General features: G+C 38.7%; 1 protein-coding gene across 4 annotated transcripts in view; it reads right to left on the bottom strand.

Moving 5' to 3' along the window:
- The window catches only part of SECISBP2L (SECIS binding protein 2 like), a 51,071-nt gene that overhangs the window by 24,384 nt on the left and 1,918 nt on the right, over positions 1–24,769 (bottom strand). For 3 of the 4 annotated variants that reach the window (XM_037911732.2, XM_043524240.1, XM_043524239.1), the window contains exons 2-9: positions 12,634–12,812; positions 10,506–10,830; positions 9,235–9,370; positions 6,753–6,985; positions 6,640–6,664; positions 5,631–5,746; positions 996–1,127; positions 312–395 (exon numbers count right to left, since the gene is read on the bottom strand). In XM_037911732.2, coding sequence (XP_037767660.1) covers positions 312–395; positions 996–1,127; positions 5,631–5,746; positions 6,640–6,664; positions 6,753–6,985; positions 9,235–9,370; positions 10,506–10,830; positions 12,634–12,812 — 1,230 coding nt within the window. Of the gene's footprint in view, positions 1–311; positions 396–995; positions 1,128–5,630; positions 5,747–6,639; positions 6,665–6,752; positions 6,986–9,234; positions 9,371–10,505; positions 10,831–12,241; positions 12,377–12,633; positions 12,813–24,769 lie in introns of those variants that run through there. The other variant, XM_037911734.2, reaches the window with a different exon arrangement.

Here is a 24,769-nt window from a genome sequence, read left to right on the forward strand (position 1 = left end):
ATACACACATGGTTCCTCCATGTTTATAAAGTAGCAATGGGGTAGGGAGAAATCCAAGACTTGGCTTCTTGACAATATGGTTTTCCCTGACATTGTTATTTTAGTTAAAAGACCATTGGAAAAGTATTTCCATAACAAAGTCTATAGTAATTTGTGTTGTATATGCTTTTTCAAAAAGCACTGTGACCTTGTAAATACTGTAATAGACCAGACAGATTCATGGAAACGGGGAATGCAAATTCAGGTAACACTAATCAGAAATTATCTTCACCTTAAAAATAAATATCAAGAATAAAAAAGTCTTTACTTACTACTTTTGGTGAAAATTTTTGCTGAATGTTACCACCTTTGCCACTTCCACTGTGACTATTTAACTCTGGAAATTCATCTTCATCCTAAATGAAGGATTGAGGATTAAAAGTCACACTGGCCTACAATTTGGGTAAAAACCCACCACACACCAAAAGACCAAGGGCATTAACTTGAATGGCCAAGGCTGGAAGGGAAGTATCCAGTACTTGTATCCAATGGTAAAAATATTAATCAAACTGCACTAATTTGTGAGATAAAGTATCCATCTGTACATTAAGTTCTTATGTTAACTGTATATTGGCAACAGCTTTTAAAATACTGTACATATTTTGAGTAGTGTATTATGTTAAAGAAATCCCTGCAATATTAGAGAAAAGCACTAAATTTAGTTAACTTTCACATTCTATAAAAATTGCAGCAAAAAGTAAACTGGAAATCTATTATACTAGTTTTAAAATTTAACTGAGTTTAATATAAAATCAGAAAGTCCACATAGTACACCTAAACTACAGAGGCAACACATATAGTATTGTGAGAAATCAGTGTATTTTATCACGCTGTGGAACTTTAGAATTAGTTTTCAGCAAGAAGAGATGTCACGAGGCAACTATCATCAGTTCAACATGTTTTATTAGGTCTTGTCCTATTGAAATCCTAACAGTGATATGAACACAAAAAAATACCTCAAAGTACAAGGGTTCGGGACTTTGTTCTGCTCTGCTTGATTGGCTTGTGGTTAAAGGCTTCTCGTGTCGCTTCTGCAGCTTTTGCCTTCTTTCTGAAGATGTGCTTTGCCCCCTGCATCTGAAACCAGACTTACAAAACAAGAAAAGAGTTCTTAGTGTTTTAGAATTAAAAGTGGTATAGATCTGTAATGCATTCATGCTAGCTACTAAAAGAAAAAAAGACAACTCAAGTTAAAACTGATTTTTACAAAAAAAGCTACATTACCTATGGGGTGTGTGTATTTTTTAAAATGAACATATTTGATTGGAAGGCACAGTTTATAATTCTAAGCATATACTACAGGTGGGACAATAGATTAAAAATTCTTTGGAATATTAAAATTCTAATTTTATTTTTTATCACTAAGGCTGATTGTTTATATTTTGCATTTCATCCTTCTCTGAAATATTACACTAATGCCTGAAAGAAAGTGAAATTGACTGATCTTTTCACAAATAACAGGATAAAGTTTAAGAACGAAAACCACTACATTTTTTTTTTTTATAAGCGCTCATGGAAACTTATTGTTCTATGACTAGACAGCATCCCTTTAAAAGTATTCATCAGCTGAACTGTTAACATGAGTACATAAAGATTACAAATGAATGAATTGCAGCAACACCTACATACATAGTATATATTTGCAATGTACATTTTTTACAACTTTTATGGAATGAACTAAACTTTTTCAAATTCTATATTTGGATTTGCAAGGAGATATAATTAATCCATTATATGCTTCTCATATATATGCAATTAGTTACACAAGGTAACAGAAGCAAAGACATTTAAAGTTCTGCCTTAAACTCTTCATATTCACCTTGAGTATTACAGAATAGGTGATGAGAGAATGAAATAATCTGAGCTTCCACTCCTTTTGAATACCAGTGAACAGGACAGGCCTTATCTACAAGACCACAGTTGTGGTCTTCTGTGGGCTCCTCTGATATTGGAGGCCAAGAACTGTAAGGAAGAATATCAGCTTTCACTCGTTTTGTAGACCTTTTCTTTGTTAAAATAGGTTTGAATATAGAAACAAAACGCTCCAACTGAACGTATTTTTCCTGACGTGTGCCCTCCAATACAGCTGCTCCAGCTGGACATAGAGGTATTATCAGATGATAATGCTGTTTTCCTCGCCTCTGCAAAATGCTAAGGCTGATTCTACCACTGAATAGTTGACATAGGAATATTAAAACTGCTGACTGAACTGATGCAGTTACAAACTTAGTTGAAAAAGTCACTGTGATGTAACATCTAAATAAACGCAATGCTAAACATTGTTCCTGATGAGCTAGTAAAAGGAGAGTGGTAACGCTGTGAACTTTGGCACTGAAGATGCAAATCCGCTGCTGACTTCAGAGTTTTATCCTTAAATTGGTGAAGGTTTAAGGTGCAGCGATGAGAAAGCATTTTCTTCCAGGAACTAAGTGTGATAATGGCATGCTGAACGTGTACAACACACATTTTTTAAAATTAAGAGCATCGCAGCCACCTCAAAAACAGCTCCTCACCTGATCTCCAAACTGGAGGAAGCGTTTGCTAACAGGGCCCTTTCGGAGGGAACTAAAAGGAGGTCACTTGGTGATTTCTCTGAATTAAAGGATTAGGATCCTCAGAATCTTCTCTTAACTGACTGTGGTTGGACCAAACAGACCAAAAAAACCTCTCAAAACCTGTTCTATTGGACCCTCCCCACCTTCCCTGCAAGCCAATCCCACAAGCCACTCTATGTGCAGAAAAGGCTATATTCACAGGAAGCTTACAAGGGCATGAATGTGCATAGACATCCCTTGGGGTTGCAATGGCATAAAAACTCCTTAAACTCCATTTATAAGGCTGAAGTTCAGCACAGTGCCAGGCATGGGAGGGGCTGGCTAAAAAGGGAGCATGCCATAGATTCCAAATAAATGACCATTCTCTGACTGAGCTCTCACTGCCAAAGGACCTGGGTATGAATTAAATCTGCCCTCTTGGTGGAACAAAGGGCAGAAGCTGTTCCAAGAGCAACTCCTCCTTCAGTTGCAATGAGCTTGGCTGGCAAAGTGAAGTGTATTTTATAGCTCCCTGAGCTTAATTTGGCACTTAGTCTGTGGGATTAAATAAAAGTGATGTGAAATGTCTGTGGGATTAAAAGCAAACCAGTTCTCTTCCTTCTCCCCCAGGATATCCAAAAGCACCAGTCCATGCAAAATTGTGGCCAGAAACGCTTGAGCTGACTCAAATTGCCAGAATAGATTATAACAATTGAGAACTGTTGTATTCCTAGAAGATTATGGGGCAGTCAACTTCTATAGTCCCAATTTTCACATACACAAAGATTAAAGGTATTGATTAACTGTATAGCTAATTGATTGATTACACTTTTGATTCATTAGGAAAATGTTCAAGAGCCCAAATAACCAAACCAAGTCAAATGTATTATCTAAAGCAGAGGTGGGTAAACTACGGCCCATGGGCCAAATCCGGCCCGCAGGATCATCCTGCCTGGCCCTTGAGCTCCCGGCCGGGAAGGCTAGCCCCCAGCCCGTCCCTGGATGTTCCCCCTCCCCTGCAGCCACGCCGCTGCACGGGCAGCGCTCTGGGCAGCGGGGTTGCACGCTCCTGCCGAGCAGCGCGGCACTGTGTCTGGCTCCAGCCGGGCCGCGCAGCTGTCAGACATGCTGCTCTGAGCGGCATGGTAAGGGGGCCAGGGATTGGATAAGGGGCGGAGGGTTCCGGGGAGCAGTCAGGGCACAGGGAGCGGTTGGATAGGGCAGAGGTTCTGGGGGGCGGTCAGGGAACGGGCTGGGGGTTGAATAGCTGTGGGGTCCCGGGGGAGCCTGTCAGGGGGCAGGGATGTGGATAGGGGTCAGGGCAGTCAGGGGACTGGGAGCAGGGGGGGTTGGATAGGAGGTGGGGTCCCGGGGGGCGGTTAGGGACAAGGAGCAGGGGGGGTTGGATGGGTCAGGAGCAGTCAGGGGGCAGGAAGTGGGAGGGGTCGGGTGGGGGCAGTGGCCAGGCTGTTTGGGGAGGCACAGCCTTCCCTACCCGGCCCCCTACACAGTTCTGCAACCACACTGTGGCCCTCGGGCCAAAAAGTTTGCCCACCCCGGATCAAAAGACAAAACAGTACAATACAAAAAAAGGAGACATACTGTACATGTCCTTGTTCTGGGAAGCAATTCTTATCTCACATTTATCTCTTATCTTATCTCTTATCTCACATGTTCTGCATAAGGTGTATTTCACCCAAAGACCGCTTGTATTTACAGGTTTGTTGCTTACAAGTTAGAAAGCACTTCATAGGTCACACAAGATTTAACCCACCAGTGTACCAGTTCCTTAACTTGTTGTTTTGTACCTTTCTGATCTTTGTTTTGGATACTAACTAGCATTCCAGGAACTGGTCTGTAAAGGTACGCCCCAGCTTGTACCAGCACAGAGTATCAATGTATTTGGTCTTTGATGGTTTTCCTGTCCACTTATGCTAAAAGCTGAATTGTCTGTTCTAAGGTATTGTGGGATATACCAGTGAACAGCATTGTGGGGGAAAAATATAGTTGAGCTGGCATAACAGCCCAACCTTCATACGTACAATATTTATGCCATGTGCTTAATACATATTAATGTTGTGTTAGCAATATGTAGGACACACACCTTGGCTGACTAAGGAGAGAAAATAGTGAACCCACCAGTGTGCACCAAACAAGACTAAGTATCTTCTTGTGTACACGTACTTCACTTCCAATACCTACAGTCTAAATGTAAATGAGTGGCCATTTTAGGCCACAAATGAAGGTCTGTGCTGTTGGATCCTGATGCAAGACTGCTGCCTTAGCACAGACAGCAGCTTGTTTCAGATTTAAAAAAAATAAAATAAAAATTGCAAGACGGCCAAGGTTAAAAAGGGCACTCTCTTCTTATATAGTTCCCACAAAAAAATCCTATCCAATACATATCTATTAGCATTCCCAAGTAAAGTTTTATAAGAATTTCATCCTATGTCAAGACCTTGCACAAATTTTAGCATAAAACAATTTCTGATTTAAAACCATCTACTTAGATACCAGAGCAGCATAAAGAAAATGTAATGGGAATGCTGACAATATAAAAAGGCACCAATATATCATGATGGCTGCAAATAAATTAACAAGAATGAGAACAGAGAATATAAATGCCATAACAAATTTAGTAATTTTAAAAAATCCCAAATATTTTGATCAATTTTCAAAGACTAAAATTGAAGCATTTTCCACTTGTTTAAAGCATCTGTTAAATTGTCTATATAGTACCTGAAAATTGTTGCATTGATTATTCTATTATTAAATTGTACACTTTCCAGACATCTCTCCATTTCACATACTACTGACATGCCCAGAATAAATAGACCCTCCTTAACTCGAGATTATAGGCAGAATATTACCAAATGTGTACTTGCAGTCAAAGTATGAAGGCAATAAATAGAATGCATAGAGTGATTAAATCATGATATAAAGTTTGCTTTCCACTTCCATTTTAATGCATTGCTTACTGTATGTTACTTCTTAATAATTTGAGAGACGCAATTTACAAGAAATGAATGTGTTTGAATTTTAAAACATTAAAGGTACCTGTGAACTATTTCTTTGTTCAGCTGGTCTTCCACCTCTGGCAAATGTCTGAGGGTGTTCTATCCAAGGTTTTTTCTGAGTTGCCTGGGAATTTACATTAGTCCAACTTATGGCAGCTGAAAGAAATAGAAATTTCAAAATAAAATGTATGAAAGAAAAGTCAATAAGTTGTATTACTTTGATTGTATATACCACCGAACATTTGTCACTTAAAAGTAAAAGATCACACCAATATTGTGATGCGAATCTTGCAACAGTTTCTTCTCTGCCAAAAATTCAGTTCCATACTTATGATTTCTAGAATTTGGTAAAAAAAAAAAAACTGCTTTTGAGAACAGAAGTCAATCATAGGCACTCAACTGCCAATAGTGAAGTTTGATTATCTTGGTAAATATCTAATGTAATAGTGGGCTCATTAGAATAGTTGCATATTATGGACAGTGAGCCAGTCCAATTGACTTTTCTGCCCACTGTTTTCAGGGCTGAATTTAGTACAATTCCTCTACAGTTATTTTTTATTATTATTACAGTAGGGTTTAAAACGCCTGATCAGGATGAGAACCTCCTTGTTCTGTCCTGTAAAACATACAATACAAGTCATTGACCCAAGCAGCTTGTGTTCTAAATAGCAACGAAATACAACAAGTAAGGTAGAACACAGCGGGGAAGGAAACAGGAAGCAAGTGTGAAACACAAGGTTGCATGTATTCTTAGCTGAGAATATAATCTGAGAGCCTCAATTTTTTTTTCTCTTTAGATACAGACAAGTGCAATTAATGAATCATTACCAAGCTACCTGCCTATTCATTATCATTGAGCAATTGACCATGGGTGTGATAGTACAGATGGGTCTCGAGAAGAGATTTGAAGGAACATGGGGTAATGGCTATGCTAACTGATTTAGGAAGACGCAGGAATATTCCTAGCAACATGTAAATAAAGATATAATATGACACAGCAAATGTGACAGCTTCAAGATTTTCTTTGCAAGTTTAAAAAAAAGCTATACCTGCATTTATTGATGGTTCTACAATCTGAAAAGGAAGAAAGAACATTTTAGCAAATATTTTTATTATCGTAGCATCAAACAGCAGCCTTGGTACTTCACAAATGTTCACCTACATTCATTGCACCAGAATCTGTATTTTTTGAAGTCATAGCAGCAGCAGCCTGATTGTTGCTATGTTTAGGACTGCAGTAACCACTGTCGCTGTCAATATCGGCTTCACTGGCCCCTTGTTCACTGGAGGACTCTGCAGCAGGATGGGATGCACGTCTTCGCCTGCCTTTTGATTTCCATAGCACTGTACTAGAGCTCTCAGAAAGTGACTTATTAGCTATCTCTGAAGGAAAATCTGTAAGACAAAGGAAGTATAACTATTGTGTGGCAGCTGTTAGAAAGCTGAAAATATTACTAATGATACATTAACATTTGTGATGAAAACACAAAAGCTACTGAAAAGAAATCTTAGCACCAGGTACTTTCAAACTAGTAAAAAGAGAGATGTACTGACAGTGCTGGATGAAGTAAGCAGCAAGATCCAGTTTTCAGACTATTACCACATCTACTTGTGTTGTACTAACCGACCCCTTGATCAAGATGCAACCTATTTTTGGCAATGGGATTTGCCAACAAACAGGTTTTGTTGCCAACAAGAGTCTTCAAAACAAGGGAATTAGGTAACAGCATGTAGGTTGTCAAGCCAAAATTCTCATTAAGTTGCATTCTGGGTCTCTAAATATTCATACAGCAGGATTCTTGCAATTATTGCTTTAAATGCAGACATGGAACAGGCAACCACAGTGAAGAAAAACATTCCAGAAGAAACATAAAGCTGAATTTATGAAGAAACCCTTGCAATAATTTTTTTTACTGTATCAAATCCAATGCACTGTGTGGTTTTTAGAACTGCTCTTATATCTAGTCTCAAAAAAACAACAAAAAAAGTAGTTTTGCAGACCACTCTTGGAAGAGATTTATCCTTCTCCCAGCCCAATGAATTTTATTACTCCTGAAAAGTTCCAGATTGATGCCACTAGAAGTTTGCCAAAGAACAGACAGAACGAAGACAATTAATATTAGTCCAGTGGGGGTACCTGCTGCAATTGCCAACAAGAGTTCTAATTAGCATGGAAGTGTGATAACCATTAGAAAGCACACAGATTACCATTCATTTCATGTAGGCCCCAGGCAGCCAGATACTAAGACTTTTGCAAAAGAAATGTTTTTAAAGGTAGGTAATTTTTTGAACTTGATGTTAACTGTTTCCCTTCAAAACAACCATGGAAAGGAAGACTATATGAAGTATTACATAAAACGACAGGCTCCAGTTTTAACACATGCCTCCCAAATCTTATCAAAGTTTAAGCTTACTGTCATGCAATTAATAGTTCTTGTTTAGAACTATTTCTCTGCAGCAAGTGGCGTTAAACCTTCAATACTGACGTTTTTATCTGGTTAAGTCATATAATTGAGCCCTACTGACTCACTACATGCTATAGAATGTTTATAGATTCAAGATTTCAAAAACTTTCTGACAATCAGCCTCCACCAAAAATATATCAGGAGCCCAGTTATCAGTCCTGCCACAAGTCTCACCCTCACACCATCTACCTTTCTAGCTATTTGGAAAGTCCATTTCATTGTTTACAAGGGTTTTCCCCAACTCCCACCCAAAAATTTACCAATATTTCTATAACCATGACTCTTACCTTAAACTAAAAGTAAAATCAGTGTCTGCAGCCTACCATTCATTAGCAGCCTTACAACAAATTAAATGCACACAGTGGAGAAGTTTGAGTGAGCAGGTGAGAAATAAGGGGAAATTTTCTGTTCATAAAAAACAAGAACTGCAGTTTCAAGCTTCAGGAAGTTTTTCTAAAGAGTGTTTACAAACATCTTTTTCTCACAAGTCCTGAGAGTGTCTTTTCAACTCCAAGTGTTAACACCATAGGCTTCAGCTAATAAATACTGCTAGCTGGAGTCTCCATATCGACTCAACTCAGCAGAACTTAGTCCTAGAGAAACCACCTGTCAGTCTGTAAATTGAGATTCCATGAGTGGGGACTTCAAAGTCTGCAGAGCCAGCGCCCTTGATCATCTAAAGATTTTGGGTGCTCTCTCTTACCTCTGACGCCTTCAGATAATCATAATTTGTTCTACTGGGATCACAACTGCCACTGATGGCAGTCATTTTGGGGATGAAATGTGACAGCAGCTCAAAGACAATACAACTACAGTTAAGGACAGGAAGCAAACCATACCATACAATTTAAAGTTACTAGAGAAATTAGGTAGGAAGATAAGATTCCAACTCAAAGTTAGTCAGGCCACTAATGGTGCAATCCATCATTTCTTTCCCAAAGCGGGTTAAGGAGCCTTTAATAATTAGGAGTAGTCATATGTCCCCAGCAACATTCCTATGATGTGGCACTGATTAAGTTCTGAGAGAGCAAAGAATGCCAACTAATGAGTCAATCGCATGTTTTCTACAGCACTTCTTTGGTTCTTGAAGTTCTCCATTAGACATCTTGTAGGTCCAACCCTCCTTAACTTACAGCTGCAGTTCCAGTTCGTTAGATACAAAAAAAGACAACACCTTACCTGTTTGCTGAGATGCATCCACCAACAGCACAATTTTTGATCTGTTCTCAGGGCCTGATGCACTGGTCTCTTTTTGGATAGCTACACTTTTCACTGGAGCCCTTTTGCTTTTTGCGTGCGTCTGTAACTGTAGTTGCTGTTTTAAAAGATCAAATATATACATGAGACATATTACTTAAATATGACAGTTAAAAATTGTTTGGTTAGTGCTATTACAATTTTTATGAAGTTCTAACAGATTCTTTATAGAAATTACCTGTTTGAAACAAGAGATTATGAGTAATGTTCTCCAGTAGTTCACAAGGTTGATACTATTTTGGATCACATTCTAGCATCTATCAGTTTGAAGAAATTTTCAATATCTTCCATGCAGCTTAGTTTAAGGAACTACAAATACTATATTATACCGTAAGCCAACAAGTTTTGGAGACTATTACCTAAGCAGCTAATGCTAGACAACTACTGGGGAGCAAGAGAGGAGAGTTTTGTTGCAGTTTAATATAATTAATGTATTTCTACAAAAGCAAAATGACTACACAAACAGAGCGTCTTTTAGCTAAGTACAACATATTAATGGACTTCTTCTACTTCAATATAACCAGTGCTTCTTAGGACATATATGTACCTAAAATGTGTTCCAATAAAGCCCTCAGAAATGCTGTTGGATGTAAGCAGCCTAGTGCACGTGGCATGACAAATCACCTACTACAGTGGTTTTCAATCTGTGGTCTGCAGACAATGTCTAAGATTTCCCAAGGGGTCCACACCTCCATTTGAAACTTTTTAGGGGTCCGCAAATGAAAAAAAGTTTGAAAACCACCAACCTACTGTTTTAAAATTACTTATGCAATATTCAAGAGCCAGAGAGAAAAAAAATCCTCCGTGGTAGTCAACAACATCCAATGAAGCAGCTGTTGGCCGTATACGACCCTCAAACAACCTGTCTCCCAGCTCCCTAAAGCCAACAGCATCACCCCTCAGATAGTATATCTAGTTTCTTACAGTACAACAGTCACAATAGGATGATCTTGTTAAGTCCTTTGAAATACTAATTGTGTAAAATTAAAGCATTACTGCTATACTTTATAACTATATAAAGTTACACTGCTTCAGAAGAAACCAAGGGTAGAGAAAATTATTATACATACTTGTCCTATGCTGTTGAACAAAAATATATAGGACGAAAAAGCAGTTCATTTTTTGTGCCAAGATGTTTTCACATGATTCTATTATTTGCTCTGTTAATTAGGGCTCAAAAATAACACGCTTACCTTTTGGGCAGCTGGTCCCCTGTTACTGCTTTTGCTTCGCTGTCTGGATAATGGAAAGACTTGGCCTGGCTGGTTTGGGCGATCAGCGCATTCTGTTGTAACTGTACTTACAGCACTTGCTGTCTGGAAGGGTGCAGAGTAGGGTGCAGGAAAAGGATGATAGAAACCCATGACTTGTGCACATGGTGCTGGCATAAACTGGTAATACGTATACTCTGTAGAGACTGGTGGTTGAGCAGATATAATAGGATATGCAAGGTATGGTCCTGTGGGGCTTGGGTTTGGCTGCTGCCATCTGATGTCATTATTATATAATGGAAATTGTCTGTAAAACCAAAAGAGAAAGAATAAAATTGCTGAATAGTTACATATAATTGGTGTGAGTTTACTAGTAACTAAGTCCTTTATTCTGAAAAAGAAATTAGTGCAAACTGTTTCATGAACTCTTAGCTTTTAATAGCTTAACTCAAATGCTTAACTGTTAAAAATTCCTAGTGTGCAATATATTTTTTGAGAGCATGACTGAAATAATGTAATTCCAACTGCATTCAAGGACTCTGTACAAAATACACAAGATACAGTGGTAAACAAAACTGTTCAACCTAAAGATTTAAATTTTTATGAAGCAAAAGAATGTCAACATTATACTAAGCAATAAAAAAAATAGGCCGGAAGAAACTAATATCTTATGACAAAATAATTGTCAAGAAAAAATTTTCACCACAACACAGAAAGCTGTTTATAACAAACTTTCAAATTAGAGGCATTGATATCTATTTATAGTTTGTTTATACTGTAGTTCAAATTATTTCAACACATCAGAAAATGAAAATGGATTAAATACTTGGAGACACACCAGATAAATTTACAGATAGATATGGTAGCAATAGTTTAGTCTTACGTTCACCTACTTATCCAGGACAAATAATGTTCTGATAGACATGGGAAAACAAGCCATCAGCTCACATTTTATCCCAGGCTCCTAGGTTCCCTAATGCAGCCTTTGAGAGCGCACATGAAGACAGACACCTACCACTCAAGTAAGTTCTCTGCTCCTTGAAGCACTGAGTGCAAGTGCAAGTGCAGTGCAGTGCAATGGTCTCCCATCCCAAACTCGACTGCCGAGTACAACCAAAATAGTCCCACAGGAACTCTGAGCCCAATTCCCCTCCTCTCCCTAGGACTAGGGAGATCATTGTGTAGGGAAGGCTGTAGATATGCGTTAGAAAGAGGAGGGGAAGATAAGGGTAAAAATTCATGACAATTGTGCAAATCTGCACAAGCCAGTTCCTAGGAGGGACAGTGGTGTTGAGCCCTGCTGCGGGACTGGTATCCCATGGGTCCCACTGCCATAATAGCAAGAGTTGGATTAAAAAAAGTCCCTACTGTTAAGTATTTTTAGCAGTTTATACACTGTAGCATTTTAAGGTGCCATATAGACACTGACTAAGCCTTGTAACATTCCTATGAAGTAGGAAAGCATTACTCCCATCCTACATAGGAACACAAATATGGAGAGGATAAAGGTCTTCATGGCTAAAGAACTAGCGAATGGCAGAGCTGGGACTAGAACAAGGGGCTTCCAGTTTCTTATCCCTTCCCATGCTCAGTTTAATGCATCATGCAGTCTTGCACATGCACTGTGCAAATAAAGTTAGTTATGGGAAGGCCTCAGACTGCTAACAGCATACTGTTCTACCATTCAGGGATCCAAGTTAGACCCTTTCTCTTAGTACCTTGTTTTAGAGGTGGCAGGGTACAATTCAGAGACTCTTTGACTGGCTCTGGAAGGTTTAAGAGTGGAGCAGATGGTTTCAAGAAGGATCTGTGGTCAGTCCTCTGACCAAGGCAAGAAAGAACGAACAAGGAATCTAAGAATGGAGGGGATTAAAGAAGAAAAATGGGGAGAACATTATCCAGGGTCATAGAAATTCTATCCTCACCCAGGAGGGGACAGAAGAGTAACTAAATGCAGAGAGGAAGTTCTCAGGCTTACCAATAATTCTATGAAATCAGTGTTTATATAGACACTTTCTTGATTCCAGGCACATCTTTGACAGAAGGGAAATTCAAATTCTTATTTAAAAGTCAGTGCTACTTTCCACATAGGATCACAACCACAAATTACCTGTTGGCTTGGTTTTCCTGTACAAATGGGTAGCAAGTAATCAGGTAGCTGGGAATAGGAGTTGGTTCCACTCCATTAACACCTCCACTGTCATTAGGGAGAGCCATAGATATCATAAGTGTATCAGGACCCTTCTTCTGAGGAATAAATGGTTCTACTTCAGCTGACAGTTTAACATTCTTAAGAAAGGAAAAAAACATTAATAGAGTCAGTGGTTAAACAACAAGTTAACGACTGGTAGCAGTTATCCTGCAAATCATTAACAGATTCTCTTTACTTAGGGCATTTGACACATTTAAGATTTTTAAATCATATAAGGAACTGCCCATTTGAAGTCTTAAGTAATGACCAAGCTATTTACACTGGGAAAATGCATTTAAAAAGTACTAGCAGTCCTAAGGCTGTTTAAACAATCTGGTGCCTAAGACGGCATTTAGAAGTCCAAAATAAACTGGAAGACCAGTGTAAGAAAAGGTAGCTCAAATAACAAGTTCAGACACGTTTACTAGTTGTAAATATGACGTAAAAAGTAATATGATGTAAATATGTAAAAAGTATGGTCTTTATGAGAAAACCTAGTCTCATCATGACTCCCCTTATACTCTTAAGGAAACCATTCAACCAGTAACAAGTAAACACAGGGAAACAGCACTCCTCTTTCTCCTCCGTTGATGCCCTATGGAAAGATCATGGTTGGTTGGTGGGAATGCAACATCCTCTCAAGTGTAATATCACAAACCAAAAGGAATCACCTTCATCCTCCTTTCCATTTTTCTCTTTACTCGTCAGGATTATAACTCAAACATCCATCATGTCCACTAAATAAGGGCATTCTCCTCAAGAGCTTACAATCTTAAAATTCACAGGGATGCATTGCAATTAACACAAGCACCAATCAGGAAATCAATCAGCCTGTTGGTACAGGTGGATTTTTGGAGTGATTTGAATGAGCTGGAAAACAACTGACAAATGTTGATTGGAAGGATGCAGCAAGCATAGGAGCTGGCATGGAACAACATGCGGCATTTATGCTGGTCTTCACATTTTCAAAGCTCCAGATAAAAATCAATTAATTTTAAAGGACTGGAATTGGAAGCTTGCAGCGGAGGCAATAGTCAGGAGAGAGGATAGGATGGAGTGTACGAAGACACTAGGTTAGAGATGTAAGTGGGGCACAGTTGTGTAGGCTTTCATAATAATTGCATCTTAACTGAAAGCATCACAGAATATTAGGATTTGAAGAGACCTGAGGAGGTCATCTCGTCCAACCCGCTGCTCAAAGTAGGACCAATACCAACTAAATCATCCCAGCCAGGGGTTTGTTAAGCTGGGCCTTAAAAACCTCCCTAGGTAACTCATTCCAGTGCTTCACCACCCTCCTAGTGAAATAGTGTTTCCTAATATCCAACCTAGACCTCCCTCACTGCAACTTGAGACCATTGCTTCTTGTTCTGTCATCTGCCACCACTGAGAACTGCCTAGCTCCACCCTCTTTGGAACCCCACTTTAGGTAGTTCAAGGGTCTCAAACTCAATCTACCTTAGGGTCAGTGCCAGTTCTCAAATCCTCCCAGAGGGCCAATAACGGCACCGAAGATGGTGTTCAGAAAGCAAATGTTTATATTTTTTATTTTGAATTTCTTAGAAATAATAAAATTGTCATACAACTTTAGACAATTCTTCGCCTGCCAGAGAGTTTTTAGTGTTTGCCAGACACCTGGCAACGCTTCAGTTCTGTCAGTTTGTTGATGTTTGGCCTCAGTGACTGAGCAGTTGAAACCTTCAGGATTGTAGCAAGATGTGCATCAGATAGTTGTGTTCTGTATTTTGACTTGTTTATATTCATTCCACGGCTGACTCTCCCTGGCAACTAATGATGCTGCCTCCATGGCTGACACTGCCCAGCGACTAGTGATGGTCTCTCTGTCCCTCTCCGCCAGCTAATGGGAGATGCAGGGGGTTGTGCCTGCAGCAGGTGCATCCGATAAAGTGAGCTGTAGCTCACGAAAGCTTATACTCAAATAAATTTGTTAGTCTCTAAGGTGCCACAAGTACTCCTTGTCTTTATTCCATCTGCAATTTTTGTGTTTCAAGAACATTAACAAATTTTGCCATGAAGATTAGATCAAAGTTACCACATAAATAAAAATGAATTTTGTCATACCGTCTTTTCAAAATCATTTTGAAAGACAAGAGCCCCAAAATGACTAATCTAAAAGGTTTGCTAAACAATTTGGCCCCTTTTACACTGAGCCAAAAATAGATGGGCTGTAATGATTTCACTTTGAGTTGAAAAAAAGATCACTTTGCACCCATACTTAATACACTGTCAGAGGCTGCTGAAGTGAGACTGACGCCTATACTCTAGTTATATTCAGGGGCTAGACTCAAATTTGGTTGTTTGTGGAATGTGGATTTCGAAGCCTGCTTTATCCCCAATGCAGACAAGAACGCCAGTGACGCCAACCAAAGGAATTTAATTGGTCTTAATTTCCACTCTTCCGGTAGCTGGCAACCCTGCAACGTAGTGCATCATGAGTAATAAGCAGTGCTCTGCCCCCTGCATTCCACATCTTCTACAGAGTTTTCCAAATGAAATGTGACTAGGACCAAGTGACCTGTGGGACAGTTGCAAGGATTAAGTTTTCACATCTTTGTTATTGTATATATTAAATGCAATATTTACCAATGACAATCCGAAAAGCAAAAGAAGAAACCAATCAGACAAGCAGTATAGATGAAGTTTACTAGTTTAGAAATGAAAGCGATATTAAGAGTACTTAAAAACTAAGGAAAAGTTAAATAATGGAAGCAACAATAAAGTGAAGTGTTGCATCTACCAAACTGCATTTCTGGAAAAACTTCCCTCTCTTCAATCCCTTTGCAATAGAGTTATGCACTGAAAAAGAACTAATGCATCATCCAAGAAGACCTAATCTGCTGTAAAAATAGGTAAACATTAGAAGTTTATGGTTAAGGTGATAGTACGATGGTAGCTCTTGAAGTTTTAGCAGGAAATGCAGGAGGAGGATACAACTGTGACTACTTCAACTACAAAAAAGGAAGCCAACTGGAAACGGAAAACCATGTGGTAGTGTTTCAGAACATGACCAGACGACCTATCATCCAGTAACTACTAATAGTTCTCAAAAATGCTTATTACATTATGAACTTTGCCCACTTATAGCACATTAATATATAAAATCTACAACATGTGATCCACCAAAGTCTGCCTCACAGTAGAGCAAGTACCTTTGTGCTAATCAGCTGCACTTTCGGCAACTAAATAATGAACAAGAACCATCTTGAGCAACTTCACTACAACTCACAAAGCTTCATGCAGAGGAAAAATGGTACAGTAGTTAGGTCACTCACATGGGACTTGGGAGACCCAAGTTAAATTTCCTCCCAACTTGAGACTTCCTGTGTGACATTGGGAATGCCAATTAGTCGCCCAGTGGCTCAGTTCCCCATCTATAAAATTGATAACACTTCCCTGCCACACAGGGGTGTGGTGAGGGTAAATCCATTAAAAATTGTGCTCGGATAACAAATTAAAGGGAGTTATAAGTACCTCAGACAGAGATTCACACAAATCCTTCTATTCTGAATTAATTCTTAGTTTTTATGATAGTCCAAAAGGACCTAATTAATTACCAAGTATTTGCACCATAATAGCTCCAACTCAGGATTTGCCCAAAAACAAAAATGTGAGAAGTGCTCATGAACAAACAGTAGCTCTCTTGGCCATAGCAATTTCCGCTCATATACAGCTAACCCATTTCTATAAAGTCAGGCCAAGCCATTTAGAAATACAAATACGGCATTGTTCATGAATGGCCGAAGAACTTCCAAATGGTTATTCCAGTTCTATTTCTTCCTAGCAATACGAGACAGTTTTGGCCCAGATACTATGCAACACATGAGCACTGACCAGGACCATAAATAGGCTTTCCAGTTATTTGTCGTCCAGATGGGGAAATACTTCATATCACTAGTGTCATAATGTTAAGATTGCCCTCATGAATTTGCACCACCTTTCTCTGTTTTTAAACAGCCAGGTGCCCTTCTGATCAACCTAATGGCCAACAAAGTGAGACAGGAGAAAGAACAAAGTATTTTGTGGAAGTATTCTAGGTAGGAATTCTGGAATGAGTAAGCTTCAGTAATGCAATGCACTTCCAAGAATGCTTTTCAAGCATGGAGAAGATCATATTTTTTAGGACCGTTGGTCACTGCCTATCTCATCTGTACAACTGTGAGGTGTCTGAAGTCCAATGTCTTATCAGGCTGAGACTGTGTTCCCAACAGGGTTTTAGGGAATATGTGTGGAAATACAGAGATCATTACTTGATGTCAGGTCACTGTAGAACTCTGTCATAAAAATGACTTCTCTTTACCCTTCCTTCCCCAAACTCCACCACTTTTCATGATGTATTTGATCATGGCATAGTCTTTAAGGTCAAATGTAACAATCAAAAATAGCTGATGAGACCCATCATTGACTAAGGCAGGAGTTTAGGATTTCCTGTAAAGAGGGGCTCTGCATTCTGTAGTCTGTCTCCAATTCATTGAGATTATCTTCACCTGTTAAAGCATCTGTACAATTACTCTGAGTTCATAGATTACAAGGCCAGAAGGGACCACTGTGATCATCTAGTCTGACTTTGTGTATAATACAGGCCACAGAAATCCCTGCAAATAATTCCTAAGACATATCTTTTAGAAAAGCATGCATTTTTTATTTAAAAATGGTCAATGATGGATAATCCACCACAACCCTTGGTAAATTGTTCCAATGGTTAATTAACCTCACTGTCAAAAAATTATGCCTTATTTCCACTCTGAACTTGTCTAGTTTCAACTTCCAGTCACTGGATCATGTTGTACCATTTTCTGTTAGACTGAAGAGACCATCACTAAATATTTGTTCCTCTTGTAGATACTTATAGACTGTAATAAAAAAAGAGATGATTAAGAGTTATCAAGATGAGCATAAGAATGGCCATACTGGGTCAGACCAAAGGTCCATCCAGCCCAGTATCCTGTCTGCCAACAGTGGCCAATGCCAGGTGCCCCAGAGGAAGTGAACCTAACAGGTAATGATCTAGTGCCTTTATTATGGTGTCTTTGAAAAGTGTCCATGCAGCTTGCAGGGATTTCACTCTAGTCACTGTACCTTTTAATTTCTGTTTAACTAACCTCCTCATTTTTGCATAGTTCCCCTTTCTGAAATTAAATGCCACAGTGTTGGGCTGTTGAGGTGTTCTTCCCTCCACAGGAATGTTAAATGGTGTTATATTATGGTCACTATTTCCAAGCGGTCCTGTTATAGTTACTTCTTGGACCAGATCCTGCACTCCACTCAGGACTAGATCGAGAGTTGCCTCTCTCCTTGTGGGTTCCTCTAACAGCTGCTCCAAGAAGCAGTCATTTAAAGTATCGAGAAATTTTGTCTCTGCATTCCATCCTGAGGGGACATGTACCCAGTCAATATGGGGATAACTGAAATCCCCCACTATTATTGAGTTTTTAATTTTGATAGCCTCTCTAATCTCCCTTCGCATTTCATCGTCACTATCACTGTCCTGGTCAGGTGGTCGATAATAAATCCCTACTGTTATATTCTTATTAGCTCTTTGAGTCTATCATGTTTTCTAATCCTTTAATCATTCTCATAGCTCTTCTTGACACCCGGCCCCCAATTTATCAATATCCTTCTTGAATAGGGGGCACCAGAACAGGACACAGTATTTCAGCAGTAGTCATAACAGTGCCAAATACAGAAGTAAAATAACCTCTCTACTCCTACTGAAGATTCTGCTGTTTATGCATCTCAGGATCGAATCACACTGTGAGTTCATGTTCAGCTGATTATCCACCATAATCCCTTTTATCTTTTTCAGAGTCATTACTTCCCAGAATAGAGTCCTCCACCTTGTAAGTAGGGCCTACGTTCTTTGTTCCTAGATGTATATATTTACCCATATTAAAACACATATGGTATGCTTTGGCCCATTTTACCAAGTGATCCAGATTGCTCTGAATCAGCAATCTGTCTTCATTATTTACCTCTTCCCCAATTTTTGTCAAAAGGAAGACCAAATACACAATCTCCTTTCTCTAACAAAATGTCATGATTTTGGGGGGTTCTAGCTGAGGATTTTTAAACCTTTGAGGTTGTCAATACTGTAATACATGTCAATTTTATAGGGAAGAGAGTTTTGCCCTTCACATTGATGTTCAGTTTTAACTTACAAAACGTTATGCAGTCGCTCATTATATATTTCAGTCCAACAATTACAACTCTACCAAGATGACATATATACTGAAGTGACCCTTTGTTTTCTATATAAGAGCTACTGTAGTCATCAACAGCTGCAAAGACAGAAGATGACACTAGCAGGACCAGACTGGTAAACTTTGTCCTATAGTTATAGCACTGTATGTTTAATCTTAGAAAAGTTTTTGTTCATTGTAACGTAATGGCATTCAATATTACCCATTAAAATAGGATCTCTTGTCTTCTATCTAGGAAAGCTATGTTAGGACTCAGATATTTTTTCACCACCTACAATGTGAGAAAACAGATGTATAGGCTACATTTCAGAAAAACAGAATAAAGCTGATTGTTTGACTATTTAAAGCCTGGAAACAAGAAGTCTAGCTGCAAAACATAGTAGGGCACAAACATAGATTCTATAATTTTTAAAGCAGTTTTTCCAATTTTGCTCCTGAATCTTGTGTTTCAAATCTTCCATAATAACTTAAATATGCAGACAAGTCACACTCTTCATCTATTTTAAGACCAACTTTGCAAACATAGAAACCAATGTTACTATAATTATTTGACTTCCAAGTGGCATGTATTCAAGGACCAGTAAATATGCAGCCTAACTGGATAACAACAGAAACAGCCCTTGTAATACTGTCTGAAATGTAATTATACTCTGACAGATTTAAAATTGTATTTCCAAGATAATACTATCATGCTCAGGTACACTGGTCTCCATTCAAACACTTATGTCGTGTGAACTTATTTTTCCCCCTACAGATCATCATACATCCTTAAAGGTACTAGGTCCAAAGAAAATACAGTAGAGAGTAACGGTTTATGGCTGCAGAACAAAAATATATTTGAAATTCATATTCAGGTATGAGTTCAAGACTGCCTGTTTTATCACAGCACAAGCTTTACACAAAGTTGAAAGTTTAATTTGCTACCCATTCACTGAGTATTTTAGAACAGGTGAAAATCTAATCTTAACCTGTCATGATTTTGCAGTTGGTATGCTTTGGTTGGAAAGATTTTCTTTAGTTGACATGATAATCCCCACCTCGTTTATGATGAAAGCCAGTTATATATGCAATAATGGCAAGATAGCATTAAGGCTGAGATGCTACATATTTCTTTGAGACACACACACAGTAGGTGAGGTAATGTCTTTTATTGGACCAACTTCTCAGATACTCTGATTCCTTCTCCAGACCTGAAGAAGAGGTCTGTGGGGCTTGAAAGCTTGTCTCTCTCACCAAAAGAATTTGGTCTAACAACAGATATTACCTCACCCAACTTGTCTCTTGAAAATAAGAATCATACTATATTGCAGGAGGATTATTTTAAAGGGACACTCAATTTAAAATTCACATTTTAGTTAGGATCCATACATGAACAAAACAAAAAATCTGAATACTTAGATTACCATAATCGAAAGACTAGAGGAACACATTTGTGTTTTTCAAGTGTGATTATTTTATACTAAGTGTAGCCCAGTCAATTTCTCCTCAGTTGTGTGGGTCTTCCAAAGATCAACACAGAGAAAAAGAAAATGTAATTACCCAAGACACTCAGATTCATACACTGATAAGGCCCTTTGTTTTCAGTATTTAGTGAAAAATTCCCAGGTTTAAAAAAAGCTATAATTTGGTTTTTTAATTGATTTTTACCAAAATTTTGGGCCATTCAGGTACATGAAAATACTGATTATGTTAAGAAAAATTCAATACATTACATTAAGTAGATGTGTTGATGTTAATAATGTTATTCTAAGAGCACAAAGAAGAGGCTGTCTGTTAAAGTAAGGCAATGTAGAGGAAGACAGATGCACGTGAATGTGCGTGTGTGCGTGCGCGTATCTATGTACATTCTGTTAATGTACGGTTCATTAATAAACCGCAACATTAAACTACTTTATCTTTTAGTACTCTTACCTTTCTCTATTTGTTGCTTTTTTCTGTCCTCCCATCTCTCAGCATTAACTCTGGTATTACTCAGAAAATTGTGAAATTAATTTTTTGCACTGATTTTCACTTAATTTTAAATTTCTGTAAACAACACTGATAAATTCCTGAGAAAATTAAAAAAAACAAAACAGAACAAAAACTGAAAGCAAAGGGACTTATACATTAGGAAAGGTAATGTAACACAGCAGTTAGAGGAAGGAATGGGAAATCAGGACTGGTTTCTTTTCCAAGCTTTCATTGACTTGGAGAGTGACCTTGGGGAAATCACAACTTCTATGTGCCTCATGTCTACTCACCAGTAAAATGAGCATACATACATATATGCACATACACACCCCTCACATGCATATTGTAAACTTTAATATTTATAAAAAAGTGCTTTGAGATTTTTGCAGGAAGGCATTAGTACAAAGCATGACATGAGTGGGACTTTTCCCATTGGTCAACAATAAATCTGTCTAATAGCCACTAGACTAGACTTATGGACATGCACATCTATCGTTGCAAAACAATTCTGACTCTTTTTTAAACGCACTGAAGACCTTGTTCTGGTTATAGTTCAATCATATGAAAATAAGAATCCTGACACAAAACATCCTTCTGGCAAGGACAGCTTTGTATTATCCTTAAGTGACTTCAAAGTTTAAGAAGAGAGAGTGTGTGTAACTTGGAGTTTAGCCTAACTCTTCTTTTTCCACTATAATAGACACATCTCCCAATGTTCATATCCTCAAAAGAGAGAAATACAACTGGAGAAATTGGACAAAACAAAAACAGCACACCTACATCCAAATTACTTGGGTAATAAGCACTCAGCACCATAATAAAACCCCAACTACACCTCTACCCCGATATAATGTGGTCCGATATAACATCAATTTGGATATAACGCAGTAAAGCAGCGCTCCGGGGAGCAGGGCTGCTTTACCTTGTTATATCCGAATTCGTGTTATCGCAAGCAGTTCCTCTGCACACACCCCCACTTGCTGTGCCTCCCCCCACCCCCCCAGCTCACCTCCGCTCCGCCTGCTCCCACGAGCAGGACGAAGAGGAACCTCTCCCTGCCCCAGTTCACCTCCACTCCACCTCCTCCCCTGAGTGCGCCACCGCCGCTCCTCCCGCCCCCTTCCTTCCAGGCTTCCCGTGCCAAACAGCTGATTGGCGCAGCAAGCCTGGAAGGGGGGTGGGGGGCGAAGGGAGAAGCGGAGCGGCAGCAGCGCGCACAGGGGAGGAGGTGGAGCAGAGGTGAGCTGGGGCAGCGAGCAGTTCCTCTCCCTACCCTGATATAACGCGGTCTCACCTATAAGACGATAAGATTTTTTGGCTCCCGAGGACTGCAATATATCAGGATAGAGGTGTATCTGTTGGCACTACTTTCCTTGCACTTTGTTCAAGCAGACGACAAATAGGCTGTTTTTAAGTAACAAATACCATAACTTAGGACATGTCCGTGATTGATGTTTTGCAATTCCACTTGATTTCCTAATTGTGCTGATAGAGTCCAAGGCCTTAAGCATAGCCCTAAGCAAATAAACACATCCTAATTTTTGAATTTGAAAATAGTATCACCTTATTAAAAAAAACCACAAGTTGTTTCTCTTCTCCTCGTTTCCTACCACCACTCCCTTGCGCAGAAAACCTGCAAACAACTTTGTGTGACCTTGCCTACAGTAGGAAAATAACCCATGGTTGACAACAGACGCCATCCAAACATGCCATTTAACTGCACTTGAACACATTAACTTCTGGCACTGACAGAACCAAACCATTCCAACACCCATTACAGAAATCGCAACAAATCCCAGGGTAGAATAAGGGGTTTAGAACAAATTTCTGTAACATGTCTCTCTTTATATTAGTAACCCAAACTATTTAACCACAGTAGAGAGGGGCTCAGATATTACAGTGATACAAACCTAGCTAGAGGGGAGCTAAGGGGAATCCACAGATGACACTTTGTCACTTTAAATTGTTTTGTTAGCGTAGACAAAAAAATAATACAAGATGTGTGATGGCTCTCTTCTTTCTTCAAGACAGGTTTTTGTCCAAAGAGATGAATTATGTTAACACTGACAATCCCTTTTCACCCCTCATATATTATACATATAACATGCAACAACATTCACTCTTCTGACATAAAATTCGAAAGCTTATGCTCAAATAAATTTGTTAGTCTCTAAGGTGCCACAAGTACTCCTTTTCTTCTTCTGACATAGTTATACTCTACATCACATTAACTGTTCCTATGAGATGAGAAGTTGATTTTATTCTAGTTAGTCCCAAATAAACTGTAATGCTACTTTCTCCCTCCCCCAAAAGATTATTTACCTAACCACTTTCATCTCATGACTGTAGGCTTTTACACTATTTGTCAGTTGTCCGGTGCCACTAAGGAGAAAGGTGCGCAAATCAAAGAATTTCCAAGACCCACACCAGCACCTTAAAACTGTGATAAAAAACAAACTATTTTACACTGATAAAAGCACATTTTAATGTTTTTATTAAACTTATTGAGTTTGAACCTTAGTTCAGAGTATTCCTATACAGGTTACTAGTGGCTAATCAGAAAGTATGTGAAGCAAGACAGTTACAGTATTTCAAAAAGTTACCTCACAATTATTCACACTAGCATACTATACCATAGTCATGGACCAGGATCCCATTGTTCTAAGCACTGTACAAACAGGACAAAAAAAAGACAGTTCCTGCCCCAAAGCTCTCAGTTGTGCTTCTTCTGATATGAAAGGGGCTACATAAAAAGGGTATAACCATTACTGAGAGCTTCACTACTTAATGGGGTGAATAACCATAGTGATTTTTAGCCCTCTCATGAGCCAGGAAAAAAATGTTCAGGGTGTGTGAAGTCATCTGTGATTAAGAGTTCTAGCAACAAACTTCACAATAGTACCACAATACTCATAAAAGGGAACAAAAGACATATATGAAATAATTAACAAGAAGCATAGAAAAAAGTTCCCAATTTGGCAGAATAGCCTAATTTAATTTTAGTGAAAAAAAAGAAAAGTTGTTCTATTTCTGTACACGGAGTCATCTTTTCATCCTTTCTCCATAACTATCTGATTGCTTGAAGTTATTACTCATCATAACACACAGCCTGCTAGTGAAGATAGACATTGTTTACTAACTCATCCTTAAAATCTATACACAAAATGCAACAATTATTCTTACAAAAATAACCCTTTGTTCAATGTCTACTGTATTACTGAAGTTTAGAATTAAGTCAATTGAGAGGATAACCCCAGAATTTCTGAAGATTTTTCAAAACTGAAAGTCATAACTGGACTATATTTGAATTCCTGCAATTAGGGACTTTCAACACACATTTCCGTGAAGAGCAGCTTAGTAATAATAGAGATGTTATTAGCAAAAAGAAAAGGAGTACTTGTGGCACCTTAGAGACTAACAAATTTATTTGAGCACAAGCTTTCGTGAGCTACAGCTCACTTCATCGGATGCATCCGATCTTGCATCCGATGAAGTGAGCTGTAGCTCACGAAAGCTTATGCTCAAATAAATTTGTTAGTCTCTACGGTGCCACAAGTACTCCTTTTCTTTTTGTGAATACAGACTAACATGGCTGTTACTCTGAAAAGAGATCTTATTAAGTTTCACATAGAGGAACTCTTTAATTTTGGATTTTTGAAATCATCATCTTCTTGTGATGAAGGATTTTACTGTGTTCACATCAATAAAACGTTAAATAATTGTGATTGAGTGAGATTTTAAAGGCTCCTTCATTCATGTCCACAACAACTTGAAAAGACCCTGAAAAAGTAAATTGATTATTTGGCGGCCCTCCAGTTAAACACATGGGGGGGGGGGGGGGGAGGAGGAAGGACTAAAATTGTTCCAGGTGCTATCTAAACCTTTTA

The sequence above is a fragment of the Chelonia mydas genome, chromosome 10, assembly GCF_015237465.2.
Source record: "Chelonia mydas isolate rCheMyd1 chromosome 10, rCheMyd1.pri.v2, whole genome shotgun sequence".
Taxonomy (NCBI): Eukaryota; Metazoa; Chordata; order Testudines; family Cheloniidae; genus Chelonia; species Chelonia mydas.